Source organism: Chionomys nivalis, chromosome 1 (assembly GCF_950005125.1).
Source record: "Chionomys nivalis chromosome 1, mChiNiv1.1, whole genome shotgun sequence".
Classification (NCBI taxonomy): Eukaryota; Metazoa; Chordata; class Mammalia; order Rodentia; family Cricetidae; genus Chionomys; species Chionomys nivalis.
In genome coordinates this window covers 105,414,440-105,437,531 of record NC_080086.1, presented here as the reverse complement: position 1 = coordinate 105,437,531, position 23,092 = coordinate 105,414,440, and the positions used below count along the sequence as shown (strand labels likewise).

At 46.2% G+C, this 23,092-nt stretch overlaps 1 protein-coding gene across 3 annotated transcripts in view; it reads left to right on the top strand.

The window, feature by feature from the left end:
• Positions 1 to 23,092, top strand: part of Rnf144a (ring finger protein 144A) — a 125,045-nt gene that overhangs the window by 75,957 nt on the left and 25,996 nt on the right. For 2 of the 3 annotated variants that reach the window (XM_057784547.1, XM_057784531.1), the window contains one exon: positions 7,855 to 8,000. In XM_057784547.1, the coding sequence (XP_057640530.1) occupies positions 7,866 to 8,000 (135 nt within the window). In that variant the 5' untranslated portion in view covers positions 7,855 to 7,865. The remainder of the gene's footprint in view (positions 1 to 7,854; positions 8,001 to 23,092) is intronic. The other variant, XM_057784539.1, reaches the window with a different exon arrangement.

The following is a 23,092-nucleotide window of genomic DNA, read 5'->3' as shown; positions in this document are numbered from 1 at the left end:
CAGGACAGAAAGCCCCAGGGATCCCCCTGTAGTGCTGGGGTTACCGGCAGGCACAGGCTTTTCCGTAGGCCCTGGGGACTCCAGGCTCAGACCCTCGTGCTTGTGCCTCCAGTGTTCATACCACTGAGCTGTCTCACCAGCTCCCATTGTCTCTTCTATCTTTGATTATTATAATTATGGACTGCCTGTCTATGGAGAGCCCAGTCTAGAAGAATGGATCACAGCGCTGACCATTGCATAATCTCTCTTGAAGGTAAGAAAGAAACTCACAGGTAGTATAGGCGTCCAATGCCACACCAGACTAGGAGGAGTTTTAGTAAAGAATGGTTGAAAGTTTCTCTGTGTAATTCACCTCAGGGCCTGGAAGCCCAAGCCTGTGTGGCCCTTGAGTCATGTGCATGTGAGTAGCGACTCTGACATGAAACAATGCTGACCGGTGATGTACAGGCTATATCATGAGTCCCCATCTCCTAGAAGTCCCTAACAACACAGCCTCCTGCAACTGTGCTCACCAGTTTCTGATGTCACACATCTGGGCTAAAACTCACAAACTAACAGGTTGTGTGAGTTGCTGTCTTGTTTTAACAAAATACCTGACCAATGCTGCTCAAGTAAGGAAAAGTCTATTTGGGCTCACAGTTTGAGAGTGCAGTCTGTGATGGTGTTTTAGGCATGGCAACAGAAGCCTCGGGTGGCTGATCGCATCACGTCCGCAGTCAGGAAGCGGAGTGTGTGTGCTGGCGCTAATCTCACTCAGTCCGGATCCTGAGTTGATGGAGTAGTACTGCCCACAGTTAGGATCTCTCTCCATCCATTAATGTGATTGAGATAATGACTCACAGGCTGCCCAAGGGTTGGCTACTAGGTATGGTAGATCCTGTCAGATTAATCCCCCAGGTTCTCAGGGGCTGCTGTTGCTCTTCAGGAGAGGGAGAGAGCACCATGGCCCACACATCAGAGAAGGAAAAGAAGAGATAGCAGAAGACTCAGAGACGTCACAGGGACTCCATAGAGCACAGTGGGCAGCTAGAAGTTTAGAGATGTAGTGAGTTGGGATGGCAGTGGACCTTGACTGGGAAGAAACAGGAGCAGGACTCTTCCCTGAGAGCAGTGGCTTTTGGGAGAAGGTCATGCGATCAGGAGAAGATAGTAACACACTTTTCTGTCCCTTCCCCACTTTGCTTTGAAGATGTTTGGGTGGAAGGGCCTGGAGATGAGTTGTTTCTGGCAGATATCCCCATCTTTTAGCCTGCTAACTGTCTTCCCTGGTGGACGGTTTGTCTCTTTCAGTTCTTTCTCGCCCTTGAGTCTACTACTCTCCCACCACAGTGTACGTCCCTTGGCGTCACTTCAGGTGGGCCTGATACCTTGTCCCACAAACATTTTGAATGACTTGAGTCATGCTTGTAATTGACCCAGACACCCTTAACACAGTTTGTTGTTTCCTAGGATTTGACAGTCACATTAGGAAAACAAAGTCTGTGGGGTTTTTGTTTTGTTTTTATGGTGCTTTGTGATTTCCTTGGCAAATTCCTATTGTAAGTTTGCAGCTGTGCAGATCTTTGCAAAATCATATTCAGGGCATCGTGTGTGTGTGTGTGTGTGTGTGTGCGCGCGCGTGCAAAAGCCCCAATGGACTCACACGATACAGGCATCTTTCTTCCTGTGCCCTGTTGGTGTCACTATTGGAAGCATGGTTTTGTGCCTACTTCAAAGTCTGTTTACGTCACAGGAGACGATACAGAAGTGGCACCTCAACTGGGAGTCTGGTTTGCTTTTGAAGTTGCTTACAGGGCAAGGGCAGGACCAGGGGCAGTGGCAGGGGCAGAGGGGTAAGGGTAGAGGCTGCCCTGTTCCATGCCTAGTGCTGTGGAAAGCCTTATTGTCCAGGGCTCAAGTGGAAAACAGGGGCAGGCAAGAAAGGAAGCCAGACAGTTTAAGTCTTCTCAGCTGCTCCAAGGGAGACCTGTAAACAGGAAGAGGAGTGGGTGCTAAAGCTGGCAAGGGAAGACAAGTCTTGGGAACAACGAAGATGGGATAGGGCCATGGCCTGGAACAGACTGTGGAGGAAACAGAACATTGCTTTTTCCCAGACCAGAACCTATAGAGGGTATGGACTTGGGAACTCGGGCCTCTGTGGATTCAGGTGAGCTCTTGTTGTCTGAATTCTGTAACCCACCTGGGCTGAGGTTCAGTCTTGGGCCATATTGTACAGCTAATGACCAAGCAGGGTTTTGGTATTTGCTTCTTGCAAAGGCCCCAGCTGTTGGAGAGAATGCCTTGGAGGGACTACTTGTCCCGTTCAACCTCTGCTGTTGTCTGTCCTTCCCCTTGCAGTCTTAATGGGTTATTTTTCAAGTTCTTTTGTCGGACATACGTTAATGGCTCCTGCTTACCAAGCTGGAGTTATCTGTCTTCTCATTCTGCAGTTTACAAAGAAAAAGGATAGGAAGTTCCTCAGCCTTCCTAAATCACCTGATGTGTGGCAGAGCATTGAACCCAGGTCTGTTTAACTCCTCCCCTGTGAATGCTTTGCCACGGTGTGCTGCAGAATCTGAGCCCTGTGCCTATGACACTGTCAGCAATCTTTCCCCCACCCCCACCCTCCAGGACCTAGAAATCAGTTAGCAGAGGCTGCCCCCTTTGGACATTTCCAATCTTGAGTATGAAGCCTACCAGCCCTCAGCTTGAGGGAGTCTTGTTAAGGTCTGTGAACCCCTTAGGGCCAGTGACCCTTTCTTAATCAAAGCGTAGTCTCTTTGTACAGTGCAAAGTGTAAACAAGAGAGACAAAATGAGGGATTTAAACAGGAAAATATGCAGAGAGCTCCACAGTGAGCAAGCAGTCAGAAGACTATGGTCTATGATCTCTAGACCCCATAAAAACCTATGTTGGCATTTAAATAATAATAACTCAGGATATATAGATATGCTCTATATGAACACACCCTCAGGGTAGGATAGGGCTACTCATAGTGTCCTCTTACACCCTCAAAGACTGAGGAACCCCGAGATCCTCTTGTGCTCTCCACCTTTTCTGTATTTGGGCACATGTTTTAAGTTTTCTTAAAGGCTCCACTTCATCCATCTGAAAGTCATTTTATCTGTGTCAATGACTCCTTTATAACAGGGGAAAATATCCTCAGTGCAGAGTAAGTTAATTGCAGCCATAACTGCCCTGGGAAGCCCCTGGCCCATCTTTGCTGCCACCCATTTCCTGCCCTGGGTGCAAGTTAGTGGCCCTTACTCCTGAATAATTCCAGAACAGGGTGGCCACACCCTTATCTCTGTGGTACTCTGCTCCTGGGGTAGGGCTCCCCATGTGTCTGCCATGTTCGCACACCCCACTGGTCATTGTATCTTACCTGTCTATGTTTGCAGTTTGTGTGGGCTCCTTTTGAGTCCCAGGTACTCATTCTCTCTCTCAAGGGCACCTGGTATTTGCACACAGGCACCCAGTGAGCCTTGGCTGACTGAACGTGGGGAAAAGTGCACACATGTAGATTGGCTTGGCACCAGCTACCAAACACGGTGGCATCATGGGATTCTTCTCTGAAAGCAGTAGTTCTCATCCTGTGGGTTAACTCCTTTGGGGGTTGCATGTCAGATATTCTGCATATCAGATATTTACATTACGATTCATTACGGTAGCAAATTTACAGTTATGAAGTAGCAACCAAATAATTGTCTGATTGGGGGGGGTCACTGCAACACGAGGAATTTTTTTTAAAACTTTTTTTTTTTTTTTTTTTTTTTGTAGAATGAGGCGAGCAGGCCTGCTTTTCGTCCTGCTTGGCTCCTGCATGGTTAGCTTTACACTCTAAATAACAACACACGAACTGTATTCATATAAACACTGCCTGGCCCATTATATCTAGCCTCTTCTTGGCTAACTCTCATATCTTGCTTAACCCATTTCTAATAATCTGTGTAGCACCACGAGGTGGTGTCTTATCGGGAAAGATTCAGCATGTCTGACCTGGCGTCTGGCTCCATTGCATCTGCCTCACTTCCCTTCTTCCCAGCATTCTGTTCTGTCTACTCCACCCACATATGTTCTGACCTATCGGACCAAGCAGTTTTCTTTATTAATCAGCCAATGAAACAACAGATAGATAAAGACTCTTCTACATCAGTTTTTATTAAGCTCTACATTTTTCTCTGTTCCCCTCCCTATCTCTCCCCTCCCCTTCAACCCTCTCCCAAGGTCCCCATGCTCCCAATTTACTCAGGAGTTCTTGTCTTTTACTACTTCCCATGTAGATTAGATCTATGTATGTCTCTCTTAGTGTCCTCATTGTTGTCTGGGTTCTCTGGGATTGTGATTTGGGGCTGGCTTTCTTTGCTTTATGTTTAAAAACCACTTATGAGTGAGTACATATGATAACTGTCTTTCTGGGTCTGGGTTACCTCCCTCAAAATGATGTTTTCTAGATCCATTCATTTACGTGCAAATTTCAAGATATCATTTTTTTTCTGCTGTGTAATACCTCATTTTGTAAATGTACCACATTTTCCTTATTCATTCTTCGGTAAAAGGACATTTAGGTTGTTCCCAGGTTCTGGCTATGACAAACAAAGCTTCTATGAACATAGTTGATCACATGTCCTTGTGGTACAATTGAGCATCCTTTGGGTATATACCCAAAAGTGGTACTGCTGGGTCTGGAGGAAGGTTTCGGAAAAATTGCCATACTGATATCCAAAGTGGTTGTACCAGTTTGCACTCCCATCAGCAATGCAGGAGTGTGCCCTTTACCCCACAACCGCTCCAGCATAAATTGTCATCAGTGGTTTTGATCATGGTCATTCTTACAGGTGTAAGATAAAATCTTAGAGTTGTTTTGATTTGCATTTCTCTGATGACTAAGTATGTTGGGGATTTCCTTAAGTGTCTTTTAGCCATTTTAGATTCCTCTTTTGAGAGTTCTTTGTTTAGGTCTGTATTCCATTTTTTATTGGATTATTTGCTCTTTTGATGACCAATTTCTTGAGTTCTTTGTATATTTTGGAGATCAGTCCTCTGTCTTATGTAAGGTTGGTAAAGATTTTTTTCCCATTCTGTAGGCTACTGTTTTGTCTTGTTGACCATGTCCTTTGCCTTACAGAAACTTTTCAGTTCTAGGAGGTCCCATTTGTTTCTCTCAGTGTCTGTGCTACCAGGGTTATATTTAGGACATGGTCTACTGTGGCAATGCATTCAAGTGTACTTCCTACTTTCTCTTCTATGAGGCTCAGTGTGGCTGACTTTATATTGAGGTCTTTGATCCATTTGGACTTGAGTTTTGTGCATGGCAATAGACATGGATCTGTTTTCATTCTTCTGCATGTTGATATCCAGGTATGCCAGCACCATTTTTTAACTATGTTTTTTTTTTTCCATTTTATATTTTTTATGTCTTTGTCAAAAATCAAGTGTTCGTAGGTATGTGGATTGATATCTGGGTCTTCAATTCGGTTCTATTAGTCCTGCTGTCTGTTTTTATGCCAGTACCAGGCTGTAGCTCTGTAGTTTAAAATCAGGGATTGTGATGCTTCCAGAAGTTCCTTTATTGTACATGATTGTTTTGGCGATCCTGTTTTTTTTTTTTTTTTTTTATTTTCCATATGAAGTTGAGTACCATTTTTTTCAAGGTCTGTGAAGAATTTTGCTGGAATTTTGATGGACATTGCATTGAATCTGTAGATTGCTTTTGGTAAGAGTGTCATTTTTACTATGTTAATTCTGCCTACCCAAGAGCATGGAAGATCTTTCCATTTTCTGGTGTTTTCTTCAATTTCTTTCTTCAAAGATAAAGTTCTTGTCATATATAGGTCTTCCACTTGTTTGGTTAGAGTTACTCCAAGATAATTTATGATATTTGTGGCTATTGTGAAGGGTGTTGATTCTCTGATTTCTTTCTCAGCTCATTTATCATCTGTGTACAGAAGACTTACTGGTTTTTTATAGTTAATCTTATATCCTGCTACATTACTGAATGTGTTTATGAGTTGTAGAAGTTCCTTGGTAGAATTTTTGGGGTCGCTTATGCTAACTTTCATATCATCAGCAAATAGTGAGAGTTTGACTTCTTCTTTTCCGATTTGTATCCCCTTGATCCACAAGGAATGGTCTTACAGGGTTGCCGTGTTAGGAAGGTTGAGAACCACTGTCTTGGAGTAATGAAGCGTTGTTAATATGAGACATTCTAGGTGAAGGAGGAAGACTTCTGTTTGCTCCTTCCTCATCTCATCCTTTCATGAAGTGGGATTGTCAACCCCGCTGCACACATGTGCAGACTGAAGCCCACAAAGGGGTAAGGACCTGTGTGGTAGCATTTATGGCTGATGGGTTGGGAACATTAATTCTGTCCTAACCCAAAGCACGCAGGGTTCTGCCCCTGCCAGCTTGCTCTGCACCATGTTTCTGATGAGAAACGCTAAGCTTGCTCTTTCTCCTGATTGGACTGTGTGATGGTCAATCTTTGTAAATGGGGAGGGAGGACAGGACTTGGAGCTACCCAGGAGACACATGTCTGGGCATGGCTTTGAGGGTGTTTCCACAACGGTTTTGATTACTGAGACCGTATTCCTGAGTCAGACTAGAAGATCTGTGGTTAGAAGTTTCCTCAGGTATCTTTGGATCTTTCTGAGATGCTGGAGCTGTTGTTTGCTGACCATGGCATCGTAATTCTTTCCTTTTTCCTTCCTGTCTATGTCTTTGCCATTAAGCGTAGAGCCCTCTGCTAGAAGGAAGAGGTTAGAGGATCTAGTCCTTGCTGTCTGCTCTCACTTGGGGGGTGCAGGTATTCCTGATCGCCTCCTTCAAAATGGGATGTAGGTGAGGAAGGATATGTGCCACACCTCCACATCAGTGTTGATCTTAGGATGAGAAGTGACTAGTTCAGACCACCTGAGGTAGTTTTAATGGAAGGCTGTTCGGCTCCCAGCTTGGCAAGCCCGAGTTTGGAAAGCCGACTACTAGAATCACAAAGCACTTAAGTGTCGCAGGTACCCGGTGAGGACAGGATGCTTCAAATCAAGTGTCAAGGGCTCCAAGTGAGAATTTAGATCTCCAGATACATGGATTTGTTAATGTAAGCAACAGGAACTTTCTCCAGAGTGGAAGGGATCTTTAGACCAGCATTGACTTGAAAACTTGAAGGTCCACCTCTTCCCTTCCCCCCACAATCCTCTGGCTGCCTGGCTCAGCATGGATGATCAAACAGCCAGCATGGCCAATGCAGCATAGCCACCGTGCAACAGGGACTAATGCAGCATAACCACCCCTATGCAACAGGCAAACATAGATGGGCAGGGACGCCAGTCACGGGTGGCTTGGGAATGTGACTGAGGAAGTCCTAGGGTATCCTGAAACATCACTGAAGGTCTGCTGCACACATTTGACTCCCTTGAGTGAGCCTGACTGTCAAACACCCTCTCTGTCCAGAACCGAACATTCTAGAAAATGGGCTTGCTGAAGCAGTTGCTGGGGAAATTGCATGCCTTATGAGGGCAGGAAGGGCCTTAGAGACAGGCTTCCTCGGGTCCTTTCCCACAGATGTTTCTCTGTCACAAACTGGGGAAGAGTCCAATCCAAGCAGTTGACTCCCTTAACCAAAGACTGTCTTCCATGGTTACCCCTCTAGAAGGCACTTTAATCAAATGGACCTCAAAGGCATGAAGGGAAGGATGGGGGTGTGTGGTCCTTTCCAAGTTTGAGGATCAACACCACAGACCTGAGGTGGGGTCCCCGGATAGACCTCCCCAGAGTACCTTGTCTCCATCTACTCCCATTGTAACCAAGAGGAGTGGTTTCTCTGTGTTTCTGTGGGAGCCACAGCAGCGAATCTTGAATGTGCGTTTCTCCTTTCAGACTGCTCTGCGATGACAACTGCCAGGTACCGGCCCACCTGGGACCTGGCCCTCGACCCGCTGCTGTCCTGCAAGCTGTGCCTCGGGGAGTACCCCGCGGAGCAGATGACAACCATCGCCCAGTGCCAGTGCATCTTCTGTACCCTGGTTGGTCTCTCGGCTCCAGATCATGTTCTAGATAGTGGCTGGTCTCACTTCCACACTTGGGGCTGAACTTTGTGGGCGCCTAAGTGTCTATTTAGACTCACACAGAATGAGAGGGGTTCTTCAGGCAGGTGGCCAGAGTAGATGCCTTGCGTGACAATGGCTTGTCGTGCGCAAGTCTGCAAGTCAGCATTACCAGGATTGTTGGAAGGGGCGGCAGAACGGAAACACCCAACACAGCACACATTCCTTTCGCTAGATAAGAAGCTTTTCCATACCTCATTTTCAGTTTAATGATAAGCACATACTCGACATTGTGGCAGGGTTAACCTGAGGACGGTGGGCAGCTACAATTTGTAACCGCTAGTACCATCTTTCTCCGTCGAATACCAAATGACAATGTTTATGGCTTGAGGCCAAATTTTCTTGCACCATAGCCAGAATTTCATTAGGCCAAATGATCTGTTCTCAACATAAATATAGACTCCTGGGGCTGGAGAGATGGCTCAGCGGTTAAGAGCACTGACTGCTCTTCTGAAGGTCCTGAGTTCAATTCCCAGCAACCACATGGTGGCTCACAACCATCTGTAATGAGGTCGGGTGCCCTCTTCTGGACTACAGGCATACACACAGATAAAATATTGTATACATAATAAATAAATATTTAAAAAAAAAATATAGAGACTCCTAACTCAAGAGGTTTGGGTTTGGGTCTAATTCAGACATGATTTTTTTTTCTTTTTTCTTTTCTGTTTTGTTTCTGAACATGTGTATGTATGTGTTCTGCTGTGTGCGTGATAGGTTGGTGTGTGTGTGTGTGTGTGTGTGTGTGTGTGTGCTGTGTAGGGCAGCAGAGAGCATCGGATTCCTAGAACTGGATTTATGAGCATTTTAAACCATTGATGTAGATGCTGGGAATCAAACTTGGATCCTCTGGAAGACTAGCATGTGCTCTTAACTGTTGAACCACCTCTCCAGCCCAGGCTTAGAATTTTTATCATAAAACATTATAATAAAAGAAAACAAAAATTCAGCAGAAAAGAAAGAATTGTTTAAAAATAAAGAAAACATTATTTACTTGCTTTTTCTGATTCCCCCCCCCCCCACCGCCCTACTTGGTCCTGAGAGAAGAGGAGTTGAAGAGACATTACCAGAGCAGTTAGGACAAGGCAGTGTTGACCAGACAGTGCAGAGTGCAAGTTGTGTGTCTTGACTATAATGGACGTGTTGAATGGGTTAGCATGCTGTACTGGGTGTGAAGACACCCTGTCTCGACTTAAATATTCTCACCAGAAATAAAAAGCAAACAGACCAATGGCAGCTACAAGATAAACCCGAAGTCAAAAGGACATGATGCACGCTAAATTGATTGCTTCTCAATATTTACATGCAGGGCTAGGGAGATGGCTCAGTATGGACAGGTACTGATCTTGCAAGTTTGCAAACCTGAGTGCAGATCATCAGAACCCACAGAAACCAAAGGCATAGCATGAGCGTCTGCCATCTAAGTGTTCCTACTGGGAGATGGGAGGTGGAGGCAGGACGGTCCCTGGAAAGTCATGGGTCATCCAGCCTGGCTAGAGGAGAGGCAGTGAAGACAGCCTGTCTGTAGGACCTGCACCTGAGGCTGTCCTCTGCACACACCCGCATTCATATGTGTGAATGCACCCATTCCACACACACACAAATACACACATACATGGGAGCATCGAGCCAGGCACCTTAAATATGCTGTTTGTGTTTGTCAGTTATATATCGCTACATCTGGGCGGCAAAAGAAAATGCTGCAGTCACTTGTAAAGGTATAGAAGGGGAGAGGGAACTCTCTTTAGACTGTTCTTTGAAAAGCCCCGTTGCTTCTGACTTTAATTGCCATCCTGACTGCAGAGTGTGGGCAGCTGCCTGTAGAGCTGAGATGAGAACGTGGCTGAAAGTATTTCCTACCTCCCTGCCTGGGTGTCTTCACTGTCCTGTTCATGGCCGGAACTCTGTTTCCTTTATGCCTTCAGATCAAGGAGCCTGAGCCTTAATTAAGCCCACGTCTCATTCCCAGAAGGCTCTAGGCTGCCTCTTGGAAGCAGGGAGACTTTCTGGTTCATTATGTAACCCTTCAATACCTAGCTTAGTGCAGCACTCATAATAGCTAATCAATGAAGGCTCAGGACAAGAACCGAAGCGATTTGATCTCTCTCCGAGCTCACAGTCAAAGTCACGCGCCTCATTAAAGCCCCAGGAAAAACTGGCATCAACCTGCTGGAAAGAAAAGTGCTTTTGATGTTTTCAGGAGGTGGGCGAGAGCAGGACAGGGGTGGGAGAAACTGGAGACCAGAGATGATGGAATGGCTCACACCGTCCGATTAATGAAGGGCTCAGATCTCAGCCAGCGGATGAGCTAGGACTGGAGCTTGGCAGGGTGTGCTAGAAAGTTAACTTTCTACAGAGTGCCTCCCTCTTGCTCGAAGGGATATTTCTACAGTTCCCACCTGTCCCCCAACACTGCTCTGCCGTGAGTGCTTTGGGACACACGTGCTTCTCTCCAGTCACCTGGAGCTGTCAAAGTCACAGCATGCTCTTTCTCTTGAAATACTGGTCTTCCTGCCTTTCTGGCAAGCCTTTCGTTTCATTGTTGTTTTTGTTTCCATGTCTAGAGAATTCTTGTAAAACAATAAAAATGATGCTAACTCACACTAAGGGCTTCATTTAAGTCAAGGAATATAAGACACAGTCGGCCAGTTTTCTCAAAGAAGACAGGTCAGAAGTGCCAAGGAGGAATGCCATTTTGTGGCAGGTGTTGGAGATCAGCATCTTGTCTGTAGCTCTGGGGTGCTGAACAATAGGGGCACTTCTGTGTTGGCTGAGAAGGGTAAGCTGTGTTAACACACCATGTTAGTTACACAGTGTCTCTTCTGCTGGGGTCACTGTGGTCACAGCAGTGTGAATAAGCCGTAGAGGAGCAAGGACCCCTTATCAGACAGACAGGAAAGCAATACAATTGTTTCACCCTGACAGAAGGTTCTCTGCCTCAAGACAGAGCTGCACAGGGAATAGTAATGTCAGATCCAGAGAATTTCCCACAAGACCCTCTCGATGGCATGGGTCAAGTTGGCACCCTTGGCTGGCCATTGTGTGGGGGCTTCGAGTCACTTCAGAAGGAGTGCCCAGCTGTGGAGGGGTGAGTTTACCCTCCACCACTAACTAACTCTTTGTTGGTGGTTGGGAACTTGGCAAGGTTTCAGGCTTCCAGTCTTCTCTGGTCTTCATATCCTGGAATGAGAGTTGTCTATGATCACCACAGTTCATGAGCTTTGTCACAGCTCCTTCATATCTCTTTGTGGTGCGTGTCAGCTGTTCGTGCCCATGGCTTATACCCGTTCCCAGCCCTTTGACCATCATCTCAGTAGGGTCTCTGAGCAGATGGGGTGACTTGGATGGTCATTTCATAACCACATGTCCATAGATGAAGAAGAGGGGAAGGACTGTCACCAGTAACTGAACCAAAAGAACAATTCTTTCCCAGGAAAAGGCCCAGTCTTAGGACCTGACCCCTGGGTTAGCAAAGGTATGTCCATTGATTGGCTCAGCCGAGGGCCTGGAACCTGTCTCTGATCTCGGGACTAGTCTTGCTAAACCTCAAGACCAAGCAGGCAGGGAATGGTTTTGGAAGAAGACGGAATGTGGCTCAGGGAGAGCAGTCTGGAACATTCCTCTGAATGTAGAGAACATCTTCCCTTACTAGGCTCCTCCCACTGCCTTGGTTTTCCTCTCAGCCCTCCTTGAAGCTTCTTGACTCCTCCATAATCCAGGGTTTAAACTGACTCTTGCCTTAGTCAGGCACTGTTGTTCTATTTCCTGATACGGCTTTACTGATGGGAGGAGTCTTCAGGCACAGCAGGGTTGTGTACCCATTGACGTATAGGTTTATCAGGGTGTGGAGAAATGAAACCAGTCTTACCATATGAGGTCAGCCTGCCCTGGTCAGAGAAGATTCTAGCAAATCATTTCCAGAATGTTGTTGAGCATAGGTACTGTGGTAGTTGGAAAGAAAATGACCCCCAAGAGGAAGTGGAGATGTGGCTTTATTGGAGTAGGTGTGGTCTTGTTGGAGGACATGGGTCACTGTGGAGGTGGGCTTTGAAGTCTCATATATGTTCAAGCCATGCCCAGTGAGACAGACTACTTCCTGTTGCCTGCAAGCCAAGATGTGGGACACTGGGCTACTTCTCCAGCACCATGATGATAATGGACTAAACCTCTGAAAATGTGAGCCACTCCACTGAATATTTTTCCTTTATAAGAGTTGCCGTGAATGAGGTAACCCAGACACAGAAAGACAATTATCACATGTACTCACTCATAGGTGGTTTTTAAACATAAAGCAAAGAAAGCCAGCTTACAAACCACAATCCCAGAGAACTTAAACAACAATGAGGACATTAAGAGAGACGTACATAGATCTAATCTACATGGGAAGTAGAAAGTAGAAAAAGACAAGATCCCCTGAGTAAATTGGGAGGGAGCATGAGGACCTTGAGGGAGAGTTGAAAGGGGAAGGGGAAAAGCAGGGAGGGGAGCAGAGAAAAATGTAGAGCCCAATAAATATCAATAAAAAATGTATTTTAAAAAAGTTGCCGTGACCATGGCATCTTGTCACATCAATGGAAACCTTAAGACAGGCTCTTTTGTGTAGATACACATCACAGGAAAAACCGAGGAGTGCAAACAGCCAGAACCAGACTGTCCTGCTAAATGGAGTTAGGGTCTAAGAGCCTGCTGGTTACGCTCATCCTGCATCCTAGTGTCCAGAGGTCAGACCTCTTCTCTGGACCAGATAGGGACACAGATAAGGGAACCAACGAGCATCCTGATGTTGTTTCACTGGGTGGGGAAGGGCTAGGTAGGTGACTTCAGGTTCAGGAAGTGAGTGTCAGTGTCAAGAGGTTACAGAAAGCTGATCCCAGCTGCCCAGGGGCCTGAACTGACTTTTGTGCTCTGTGCTCTGAATAGCTTCCCGACCCAAATGGACTTCTCAGATTCTCCAGCAACTGATTTATGCTGCAAGTAAAGTATTTCCATGTTCACCTCATACTTTAGGGTCCTTTCAAAACTACCTCATTAATGAATACTTGATAGGAATTGGGGATAATACACATTGATGGTTTGGAGTGTGTGCTGGTTGGTTTTTGGTTTACTTGCCATAAATCTAAACACATATAAAAAGACAGAACGCTAATTGAGAAAACGCCTTTATAAGATAAGCCTGTAAGCAGATCTATTGAGTAGTGTCTTGATTAACGTTTAATGTGATAGTGCCCAGTCTGCTAATGGCATTGTACCACCTCCAGATTCTTGTTCCTGGATGGTATCAGGAAGCAGGCTGAGCCATCCATGAGGAGCAAACCAGTAAGCAGCGCTCCTCCATGACTTCTGCTCTAGCTCATGCCTCTAAGTTCCTTCCTGCAGTCATGGAGTATTACCTGAGAGTTGCAAGCGGAAATAACCCTGTTCCTGCCCAAGCTGCTTTAAGTCATGCTATTATATCATAGCAATAGAAACTGAGTAAGATAGAAATAGTACCCGGCATGAGGCATTGCTGTGACAGGCCTTACCCTGTAGTCTGGGAAGAATTGTGGAAGGACTTTGGAATTTAGGGATAGAAAAGGTATCAATTGTTCAAACCTTAATTCGATTGGTGGGAATTTGGAGGAGATATGGATAATGGGAGGCCTGGCTTGTGAAGTTTCCAAGGGAAATTTGAGAGTCCCGTAAGGACTATAAGGGTGTCGAGATAATATTTTGGATTTAAGTAAAATGAAATCTTTGTTTGGCTGGGACAATAGATGCTGGGGCTAAATAATCAGAATGGTGAAGAAGAGACCAGAATCATTTAGGCAGAATCTTGTGGGAAGTCTTTGTTCAGGGTCAGCACACAGAAGTTGTGGTCTAGAGGCAGCCAAGGCTGGAAGCCAGACTTGGTAATGTGTAAGAGTCTTCCCATGTGGTACTGGTTTTTAAAGTTTGAAGGGGTTGTGGAGGGCTGCTGAGGCTTGTCACTAGGAGATGCCAAGAGAGGCCGTTGGGGGAGGTACATCCTCAGTGGCTGTATAAACCTAAGGACTGTGGAGAAAAGTTGAGGCTTGGCACGGTTCAGGTCCTGTCAGACAACCTTTGGGAGGCCATAGGCAAAGGTTCAGCCTAGCTATTGTGGAGACCTGAGCATTTTGGAGATGCCAATACCATGGGTTGATGACCAAGGACAGCAAGAGCTATGGAGCAGATCCAGAGCCTAGGAGATGAATTGTGTGGATTGTGGATGACAGAGCCAGGGAAGTGGAGCTGTCCATGCCCTTTGGAGCCCAGGAGACCAGGAGTGGGTCTCATGTGTTAAACGCTAAGCTCTTTACACTGTTGGACCTTGATTTTGCTTTGAATTGATTGTGACTGTGGCCTGACTTTTCTCAGGATGAAAGAATTTACTTTGGTTATATTCGAGAGACTAGGACTTAAAAAAAAAAAAACTCTTTGTCTATCTTAAAGAGACTGAACTTTTAAAGAATTGACATTTTTAAGGACTGGTTCTTTTAAAAATTGGAATGTCTTATATTATGACATTGGTATTAATATGTGATCTTGGGGATGAACAAGAAAGGAGAGTTTATGATTTATTAGGTGATCTGCTTGTATGTCAAGCTGACAAGGAGTCAACTGTGCTGGTTGGTTTTCATCAACTTGACTCAAATCTAGATGTATCTTGGAAGAAGGAACTTTGAGAAGATTAAAAATTGAGAGCATTCCTTTATAAGACCGTCCTGCAGGCAAATCTCAGGGGTGCTGTCTGAATGATTGATATGGGAGGGTCCGGCCCATTGGGGGTGGTGCTACCCCTGGGCCTGCTGGATGGTCTAAGAAAGAATGAACAAGACAACCAGAAGTGTTCTTCTATGGCCTCTGCTTCAGCTCCGACCTCCAGCTTCCTTTCTTGAGTTCCCGAGCCAACTTCCCCCAATGACGGAGTGTGACCTGAGCGTTGTAAGCCGAAATAAACCCTTCCCTCCCCAAAGCTGCTTTTGGTCATGGTGTTTTATCATGATAATAGAACATGGACTGAGACAGGGCATGATCAAGGCCTTACTGTATCCATTTTCGGTTGTGCTTCTAAAAGCCTGTGGCATGGACAGATTTCTTCATCTGGTATAAAGGATCAACAGATGGAGAAGTTAGACCATGTGTCACGAGTGTTGCTCAGCATGCCCTGATTTCCGAGTCTGCCTTCTGTCAACAGCATCAAGTTTATTTTTGTATGGGACACTGATGAACTGAAATGGCAAAAATGAATACACACATACAGACACACACACACACTCACACACACACTTCTGTTAGTGATGCCCTACAGCCATGCTGTGCTGTGTCCCACTGAAGTCTGAAGTCCTTGTTTGGTCCTGACGACCTTTTATGTAGAGCCCAGCCCGTAACCCTGGCTGAAGCAGGACGGTTTCTTGAGTGTCCTGACGACCTGTTATGTAGAGCCCAGCCTGTAACCCTGGCTGAAGCAGGACAGTTTTATGAGCATCCTGACGACTAGTTATGTAGAACCCAGCCTGTAACCCTGGCTGAAGCAAGATGGTTTATTGATGTCCTTAATTCCTTCACTCTTCACTCAGAGCCTTCGAGAGCTTCATGCACACTCTTCCAACTGACATGTACATGTCCTAATATGTAATATGACAAATGCCACAAGCTTGAAGATGAGATTCTTAGTGCAATAAGAAATGACAGCTCGTGTCCTGATGGCTGAATGTCACAGCCCATTCTCTTGAATAAGCACTGTGTAGTGACAGCTACTTGTCACCAGAATTTGAACATCAGTGTACCCTCTTCCTATATATTAGAATAAAAGAGGGACAGTCCCTGAAACTCATGTTTGGTGTCCACTGCAGCCCCCAAGGGAGATGGGATCCTCTGAGGTAAACCCACCTCTTAGCTCCTGCTTGTCTGAACTTGGCTGTCTAGGCTTTGCCTCTACCTCCTGGTCCTCATTTGTGCCCGTGGAACCTGGCAGTTACCCAGTGACTTCTCCACAGATCTCCACCACCCTAAACCCTGAAGAGTCTCTTTCCCTCTTCCCATCCTGGCTACTAGCCCATCCAGTGACATCATCTGTGATAGACATTTGTGCCGTTAAACAAAGCAGAGTGGCATGTCCCAGGGAGGAATACAATCTCTCTCCGTATCTCATGATGCTCTTTAAGAACATGTTACCCCATATCACTTTTCTAAAACATGTCAAGGAACTGGGGACTTTTATGTAGGCATTTTCTCACCCACCGTGGGTTAAAGTCACAGTCCTTTCCTAGTGCCCACAAGCCCGTGTACCTTCTGTCCTGGAAATGGTGCTGTAATTACCTTCCTTCTTCCTGTTTTGTGTCCATCCCCAAACTGGCCGTTGTGTTCTTCCAAGAGGCCTATCTATGGCATGTGCAAATAGGTTCACCCCCATATCCAGTGTTGAGAAGACCCTCTGAAGACTGTGTTCTACAGTCGCCCAGCCCATTGTCATCATGATGTCACAAATATAAAACCCTAGGTTTCACTATTTGGCAGAATGATCTTTCACTGTGTAAAAAATTCACGTCTGCCTTAGTGAGGCTGAGCAAAGCGAGGTCAGGCCTCAAGTGATGCCAGTCTCAGAATTGACATGTGAACCTGTGTCATGTGGTGATATGCTCAGACTTCCAGGCTCACTACACATGCCAGCCTGTACCCTCCCCAGGCTTCGTTAAGGGCCCACAGACATAGAGGTTTCCTCTGGCCTCAGTCTCTTCCTCGGGTCCCAGAATACTCCCCTGATAAAAAGATTATGTTGACTTGACCTTGAACCCCGGATGGGAGACAGATTAGCACCTGTTCCAGCCAGATCTCAGCTGGTACCTTCACTGGGCCCTCTTAGTTCAGGCCCTTTGTGGACCCTGAAAGGTCTTTTCAGTAGGCAAGCACAGTCCTCAGCCTCTGTATGCAGCCTGGGAGGGTTTCCCAGTTCCCTCTTCACTGGTTACCTTCAGCTCCAGGCCCCAGATATCCATCCCCTATTCCCTGGACATTGGAGAAGCTGTGGTTCCTGTGCAAGCCTAGAAGGGCAACAGAGGGATGCAGGAGTTACCACTTCTCACACAACCTGTGTGAGAATAAGATGCTGGACAGGGACACTGGGCACTGGATGGGCATGCTCCTCAGATGCTCGGTTGGTCATGTCATGACCAGGATGGCCACTCTATTATAGATTAGTGGGTGGGGTAAGGTTGGGAGGTAGGAGTTTTTGTTTTTAATAATTAAAGCATTTTAAAATATAAAGTTGAAGGTAAGGAATTATAGGAGGTGAATAGGTAACTATCCATGGAGTGTCTCCATGGTGAGAGGCACTACCAGCCCTTCCAGAAGGGAGGTTATCAGCACAGACCCAGTGATGAATGGAAGACGCACAGAATAACCAGACACTGGCAGCAGACGTGCTTATTAAGTACTCTTGTGCAGGTGAGAGAACTCTTTTTAGAAGCCTTGGGAAGGTACAGGGAGGTTAGTATCTGTTATTTTTAACAAAATCTCAGTCGTTTGATTTCACTAATAAAGTCTCAGGAGCCAGATGCTGGGGTAAAAATCTGCTAGCTCAGAGAGGCAGAGGAAGCAGTCAGCTGACCTTCCTCTTCGGCTGTCATCTCAAAAGGAGACTCTTCTCCTATCCCATTTGAAACAAAAACTCCTCCCACCAGATGTCCCTCCCTTCTCCTTCCTGTGTGTCTCTCTATCCATCCTCCTCACTCCCTCTTACCTTTGTTTCTTCCTGTTGACTGGTTGCTTGCTCTGCCACTAGAACTATGGTTTGCTTTATTTAATCCTGCTTACACTAAATAAGCAGAGAGCTCTTGGATTGGTGTGCTAGGCCTGAGCCACACCACAATTAGAAACAGGTTTCTCCAATAAATAACACGATCTCGGGATCAAGATCAAACATCCTGAAACAAGTGCCAGGTATAGCCGATGGTGTTGGTAGAGCCGGGTGCCCGAGAGCACACACTGCATTTACTTTGGAGACACGGTGTCCCTATTTTGGCAGGAGCACAGACTAATAAAGAGGAGTCGTTTCCTTCTTATTTTTAAACATGTAAAGTCTGGATTTTATTTTTATTTCATTAATTTTCAGAGACGTTTCTATTTTGGAAGCTTGTGAGTGACATCAGGGCCTGTGGTCTTGGGGCCTGCATTCTTTGCCAGAAGAGGTGTGGGAGGCAGTTTACACTGGGTTTCCAGGGCCATCCAAAGTTCTCATGAAGCTGTCTTAAGAAGGCTGTGTTGGTCATCCATCTCCCAATGTTCCGTGTGCCAACCTCAGGATGTGCAGTTCAGCTCTCTGCAGGCCTGTGTGGGCAGCTCGCTGCTGTCTCGGGTCACCAAGTCCTCAGCTGAGATACAGCATTCGATGGCTAGGTTCTGCCTCAACTGTATGTCGATCTGCTCAGCAATGATTCCCACTGCCTGGCACTGTGGGGTGTGGATAATGAAAGAATGCTAAGCTTTTCTGACCTTCAGAAAACCTGCCGTCGGATGGAGGAGAGACACAAAGGTCCTTCACTGTCAGCTCTGGAAATGTGGAGAGAATGCTGACGTCCTGCCTTCACCTGGAGCCGCTTGTCTCTGAAGCACACACATTGGAGAGTGGCATTTCCCATGTCTGCCAAGCTTTCCCCACACACTGGGCTGAAGGCTCCCAGATGATGGCTTTAGCCATTGTGACAAGAGTGGCTCATGGGTGAGCCAGCATCCAAACCTAACTGTGATTCCAGGTTCCTTGCTGCCAAAATGCTATTCTCAGAGCCCACCACTTTGGTCTGCAGCTAAGCTACCCAAGTGGTCTTTGTTAACTATGGGTTGTGATTAACCCAGGCCACCCAGGTCTGAGTGAGCCACAGTGTCTGGGATCTTGTCAATGGGTTGATCGCAGCCAAGCAGGCCTCGGAGTCAAAGCAGTTACAGTTGACTAACTGGAGCACCAGGCCAGTTTCTGTGGCCACTGTTCCTTGGCAGGAAGCTTCTAGTGCAGTGGGGCAGGGTGGGGGGAGGTCCTAGCCAATCACTCTCTTCAAGTCTTTCAGAGTTGGAAACTGCAATGTCTGCAACATTCTATGACCCCACTCCTGCTCTCCACTCCTTTCCATAGTCCATGCTTCTTTCCTGAAGGTTCTTTGCTCCTGAGACCCAACCTTTTATCTCCCAAGTGTTTGCTGGCAGCAGGTGATGCTGTACCCTGCTGTCTGGGTTTGTTTTCTGTTGCTGCTGTAAACATCATGGCCAGAAGAGGAAGCGGTTTACTTCATTTTGGAGGTTAGACTCCATCTTTGAGGGAATTCTGACTGGGCAAGAACTTGAAGCAGAAATGTTGAAGGAAGGCTGCTCCCTGGCTTGCTCCCTGGCTCATCCGGCCTTTCTCTCACAGCTCAGGCCCCATCTTGTCTAGAATGGCAACCCCCACAGTGGGCTAGGCCTTCCTGCATCACTTGGAAATCAAGACAGTCCCTCATAAGTCACAGCCACAGGGCAATTTGATTGAAGCAATTTTCTGGTTGAGTTAGCTCTTCCCAAGTGGCTCTAAGATTGTGTCATGTTGACAATAAAAACCACGTTGGGCCTTTGTGTTGATCCAGGTGTCAGTTTAGTGGATGGAGTCTGGAAATTTTCTGTTCGATGGAAATTTTCTGATGGAACAGAGATGCTTCAAAAATGATTGGTTGTGCTATGAGAGCCTCTGTGTGTGTGTGTGTGTATATATATAAAATATGGGTGTGTGAGTGTGTACGTATGTATATTTAGTGTATGTAAGTGTGTGTGATGTGTGGTGTATATGTGTGTGTGGTGTGTGTAGGTCTGTGTGTGGTGTGCATGTGTGTGGTGTGTATAGGTATGTGTGTGTGTGTGTATAAGTACATGCGTGTGTGCGTTTGTATTAGTTTTCTCAGATAGGGCTTTACTCTCTAGTTCAGAATGGCCAGCTATATAATAACAAGAACTCACTGTGTAGCCAGGGTGACGTTGAACTCATTATCTTCCTGCCTCATCCACCAAAGTTCTGGGATTATAGGCCTAAATCGCCAGACCCAGTTTAAGGAGTTAAGTGAGGGAGGAAAAGAAAGAAATCACACAAGAAAACGGAGCAGACCTTGGAGTCAGGCACATGGGCTCTGGGGGCTTAGTGCCTATGATGTTTGTAAAACAGCTCTGGGCAGTGTTTAACTCCGTAAGCCCCCACTTTCACTGTGGTAAATGGTAGTGATAACACCTCCCACGCTTTCAGTTTTAGGGCTATTTATTGGGCTAACAGAGGCAAAATGACTAACAACAGTCTGCTATTTGGAAGGCATTTGATTAAAGAAAGATGAGAGCTACATTAGAAACAGTATCTATTCCTGCCTGGGGGATGTTTATCTGTTGTAACAGAAGTTTTTCTGGTTGTCTAATTTGTGTGTGTGTGTGTGTGTGTGCGTGCGTGTGTGTATGTGCGCACGCGATCTCTTTAAGACATCTTTTTGCCATTAGATTGGAAAACAAAGCTTGTGAGTCATGACCCACTTTGCGTCTGGAAGAGGGCTGGGGTTGGTTGTGATGGATGCAGGAGCAGCCGCTTGAGTGGACAAATCAATATTCCCATGACATAATCCCGGTCTCTGCTGCTCAGAGATGCAACCCTTTGGGCTGCTGAGCTTGCTCTTGGGGTTGCAGCTGCCCAGACGTGACTCACTGCTTGTGGCCATAAGCAAGCCTTTGAACAGTTGGGAGACTCCCAAGGGCATCCATCTCTCACCTGGTTTAATTGTCCTGTTTCCCCATTTAGAGAGAATGAGGCTGTGCCATTATATTGGACTGTGGCCAGAGTTGTCCGAGAGTTTTCTGAGTTCGGTTGGTTTGAGACATTCCAGGTTCCCCCAGAGACCCAATTAGACAGATTTAATTATAGACAGTAAAGCAATGATTTTGTTGCTAAGGATTTGTACTTTTTTACACCTGTGACTGTAAACGGCATACGGCTCAGGCGGGCAAATGAGACAACAGCCCCTGCTTACTTAGCCGATATACCAAGATTATACCAGGTGTTTGGTTATTCTTTATTTCTCTCTGTCAAGAAAGCCAAGTGAGACAAGCATGCTGGTTTTATCATCTAGGGAACTAGGTGCCAAACACATTAAAGATGTGCCCCCATGGCCTCAGTAGAGGGACCAAGATTGCCTGAGTCTGTCTGACTCTAGCAACCACAGGGTCATGCTCCCTTTCCACATTGGCACCATGGGCAAGGCATGCCATTTCCCTGCCTGCCACACATAGAATAGACCTTCACCATCGAGTCAAGTGTCAGCCTCGTAGCAGATTTACAATGCTGTCTGGTTGGAGGGGGCGGGCACTGCAGCCCGGGCAGGAGTTGGTAATAGTCCTATCTTTTCTGGTTACCTGCCCTCTCTTGTCTTGGGAAGGCTTCCCATGGATGATAATTAGTTTGTTTCTGGTAACTCCACCATCTTGTGCCTTAGGCAGAACTCCAAACTGTCTCTCATCCACAGGTAGATATAGGTGGGCCAAGGTCAGAACCACAGTCCTCATCAGAGCCCTGGCAGGTGCACCAAGCTAGGGCTGATGCCCGAGGGCCGCTGCTTAGAGCAGTGGTTCGCAACTTTTCTTTTTTAATTAATTAATTAATTAGATTTTCAAAAAATATCAATCCAAGTTCCCACTCCCTCCCCTCCTCCCATTCCCTCTACACACCCTCCCACCCCACCCCCATCTAATCCTCAGAGAGGGTAAAGCACATTGCTTTGTGGAAGGTCCAAGGCCCCTCCTACTATATCTAGACTGAGTAAGGTATACATCCAAAAAGAATAGGATCTTAAAAAGGCAGTATATGCAGTTGTGATAAATCCTGGTGCCACTACCAGTGGCCCCTCAGTCTGCCCCAGCCATGTAACTGTCAACGACATTCCGAGGGACTAGTTTGGTCCTATGCTTGCTCCTTCCCATTGAGCCTAGAATTTATGATCCTAGAGAAGCTAAGTAATAAGGTGTTCCCAAAGAAAAACATATATAGATCCATCTGGAAATTGGAAACAGACAATAACATGACAAAATTGGGAGCATGGGGGTGGGGGAGAAGGGAGGGTGGAAAGGGAAAAGGAGGGAAGAAGGAGAAGGGGGAGGAGAACTGGAGGGAATGGGATAGTCAAGATGGAGGAATGACAGAGATGAGAGCAAGGACAGAGATAACTTGATCGAAGGAGCCATTAAAGGGTAAGCAGAAACCTGGCTCTAGAGAAATTCCCAGGAATCCACAAGGATGACCTAGGCTAAGACCCTAAGCAATAGAGAAGAGGGGGCCTGATCTTGACTTGCCCTATAGTCAGACTGATGACTATCTTAAATATCACCATAGAACCTTCATCCAGCACCTGATGGAAACAGAGACAGAGAGCCACATCGAAGCACTGAACTGAGCTCCCAAAGTGCAATTGAAGAGTGGGAGGAATGAGAATATTAGCAAAGAGGTCAAGGCTGTGATGAGTTCACCCACTGAAACAGTTTACCTGAGCTAATGGGAGGTCACCAACGCCAGCTGGTGCTCAACCTTTCTAATGCTGCAACCCTTTAATATGGTCCCTCATGTTGTGACATCCAACCATAAAATTATTTTCATTGCTACTTTATAACTGTAGTTTTTCTACTATTATGAATCATAATATAAATATGTGGTATGTAAGAGATCTACTATGTAAGATATCTGATATGTGACCTCTGTAAAAGGACTGTTTGACCCCCAAAGGACTCACGACCCACAGGCTGATAAACATGGACTTAGAGCCCAGGGCAATCCTGGCCCATGATGTCAAGTCTCTGGAAAGCTGCCTTGAGAATGGCTTTTAGGGAAGTTGGTCCTGACTGCCCTCCCCTGCTTCCTCCCTCTCTTTATCTTACCATTTTAAACCCATACCTTTATTGCCCCAATAGGCATAGCTTGCCAGACTAGTCGTTAACATATCTCCCAGGGTTAATAGGTAGCCGTTTGCCTG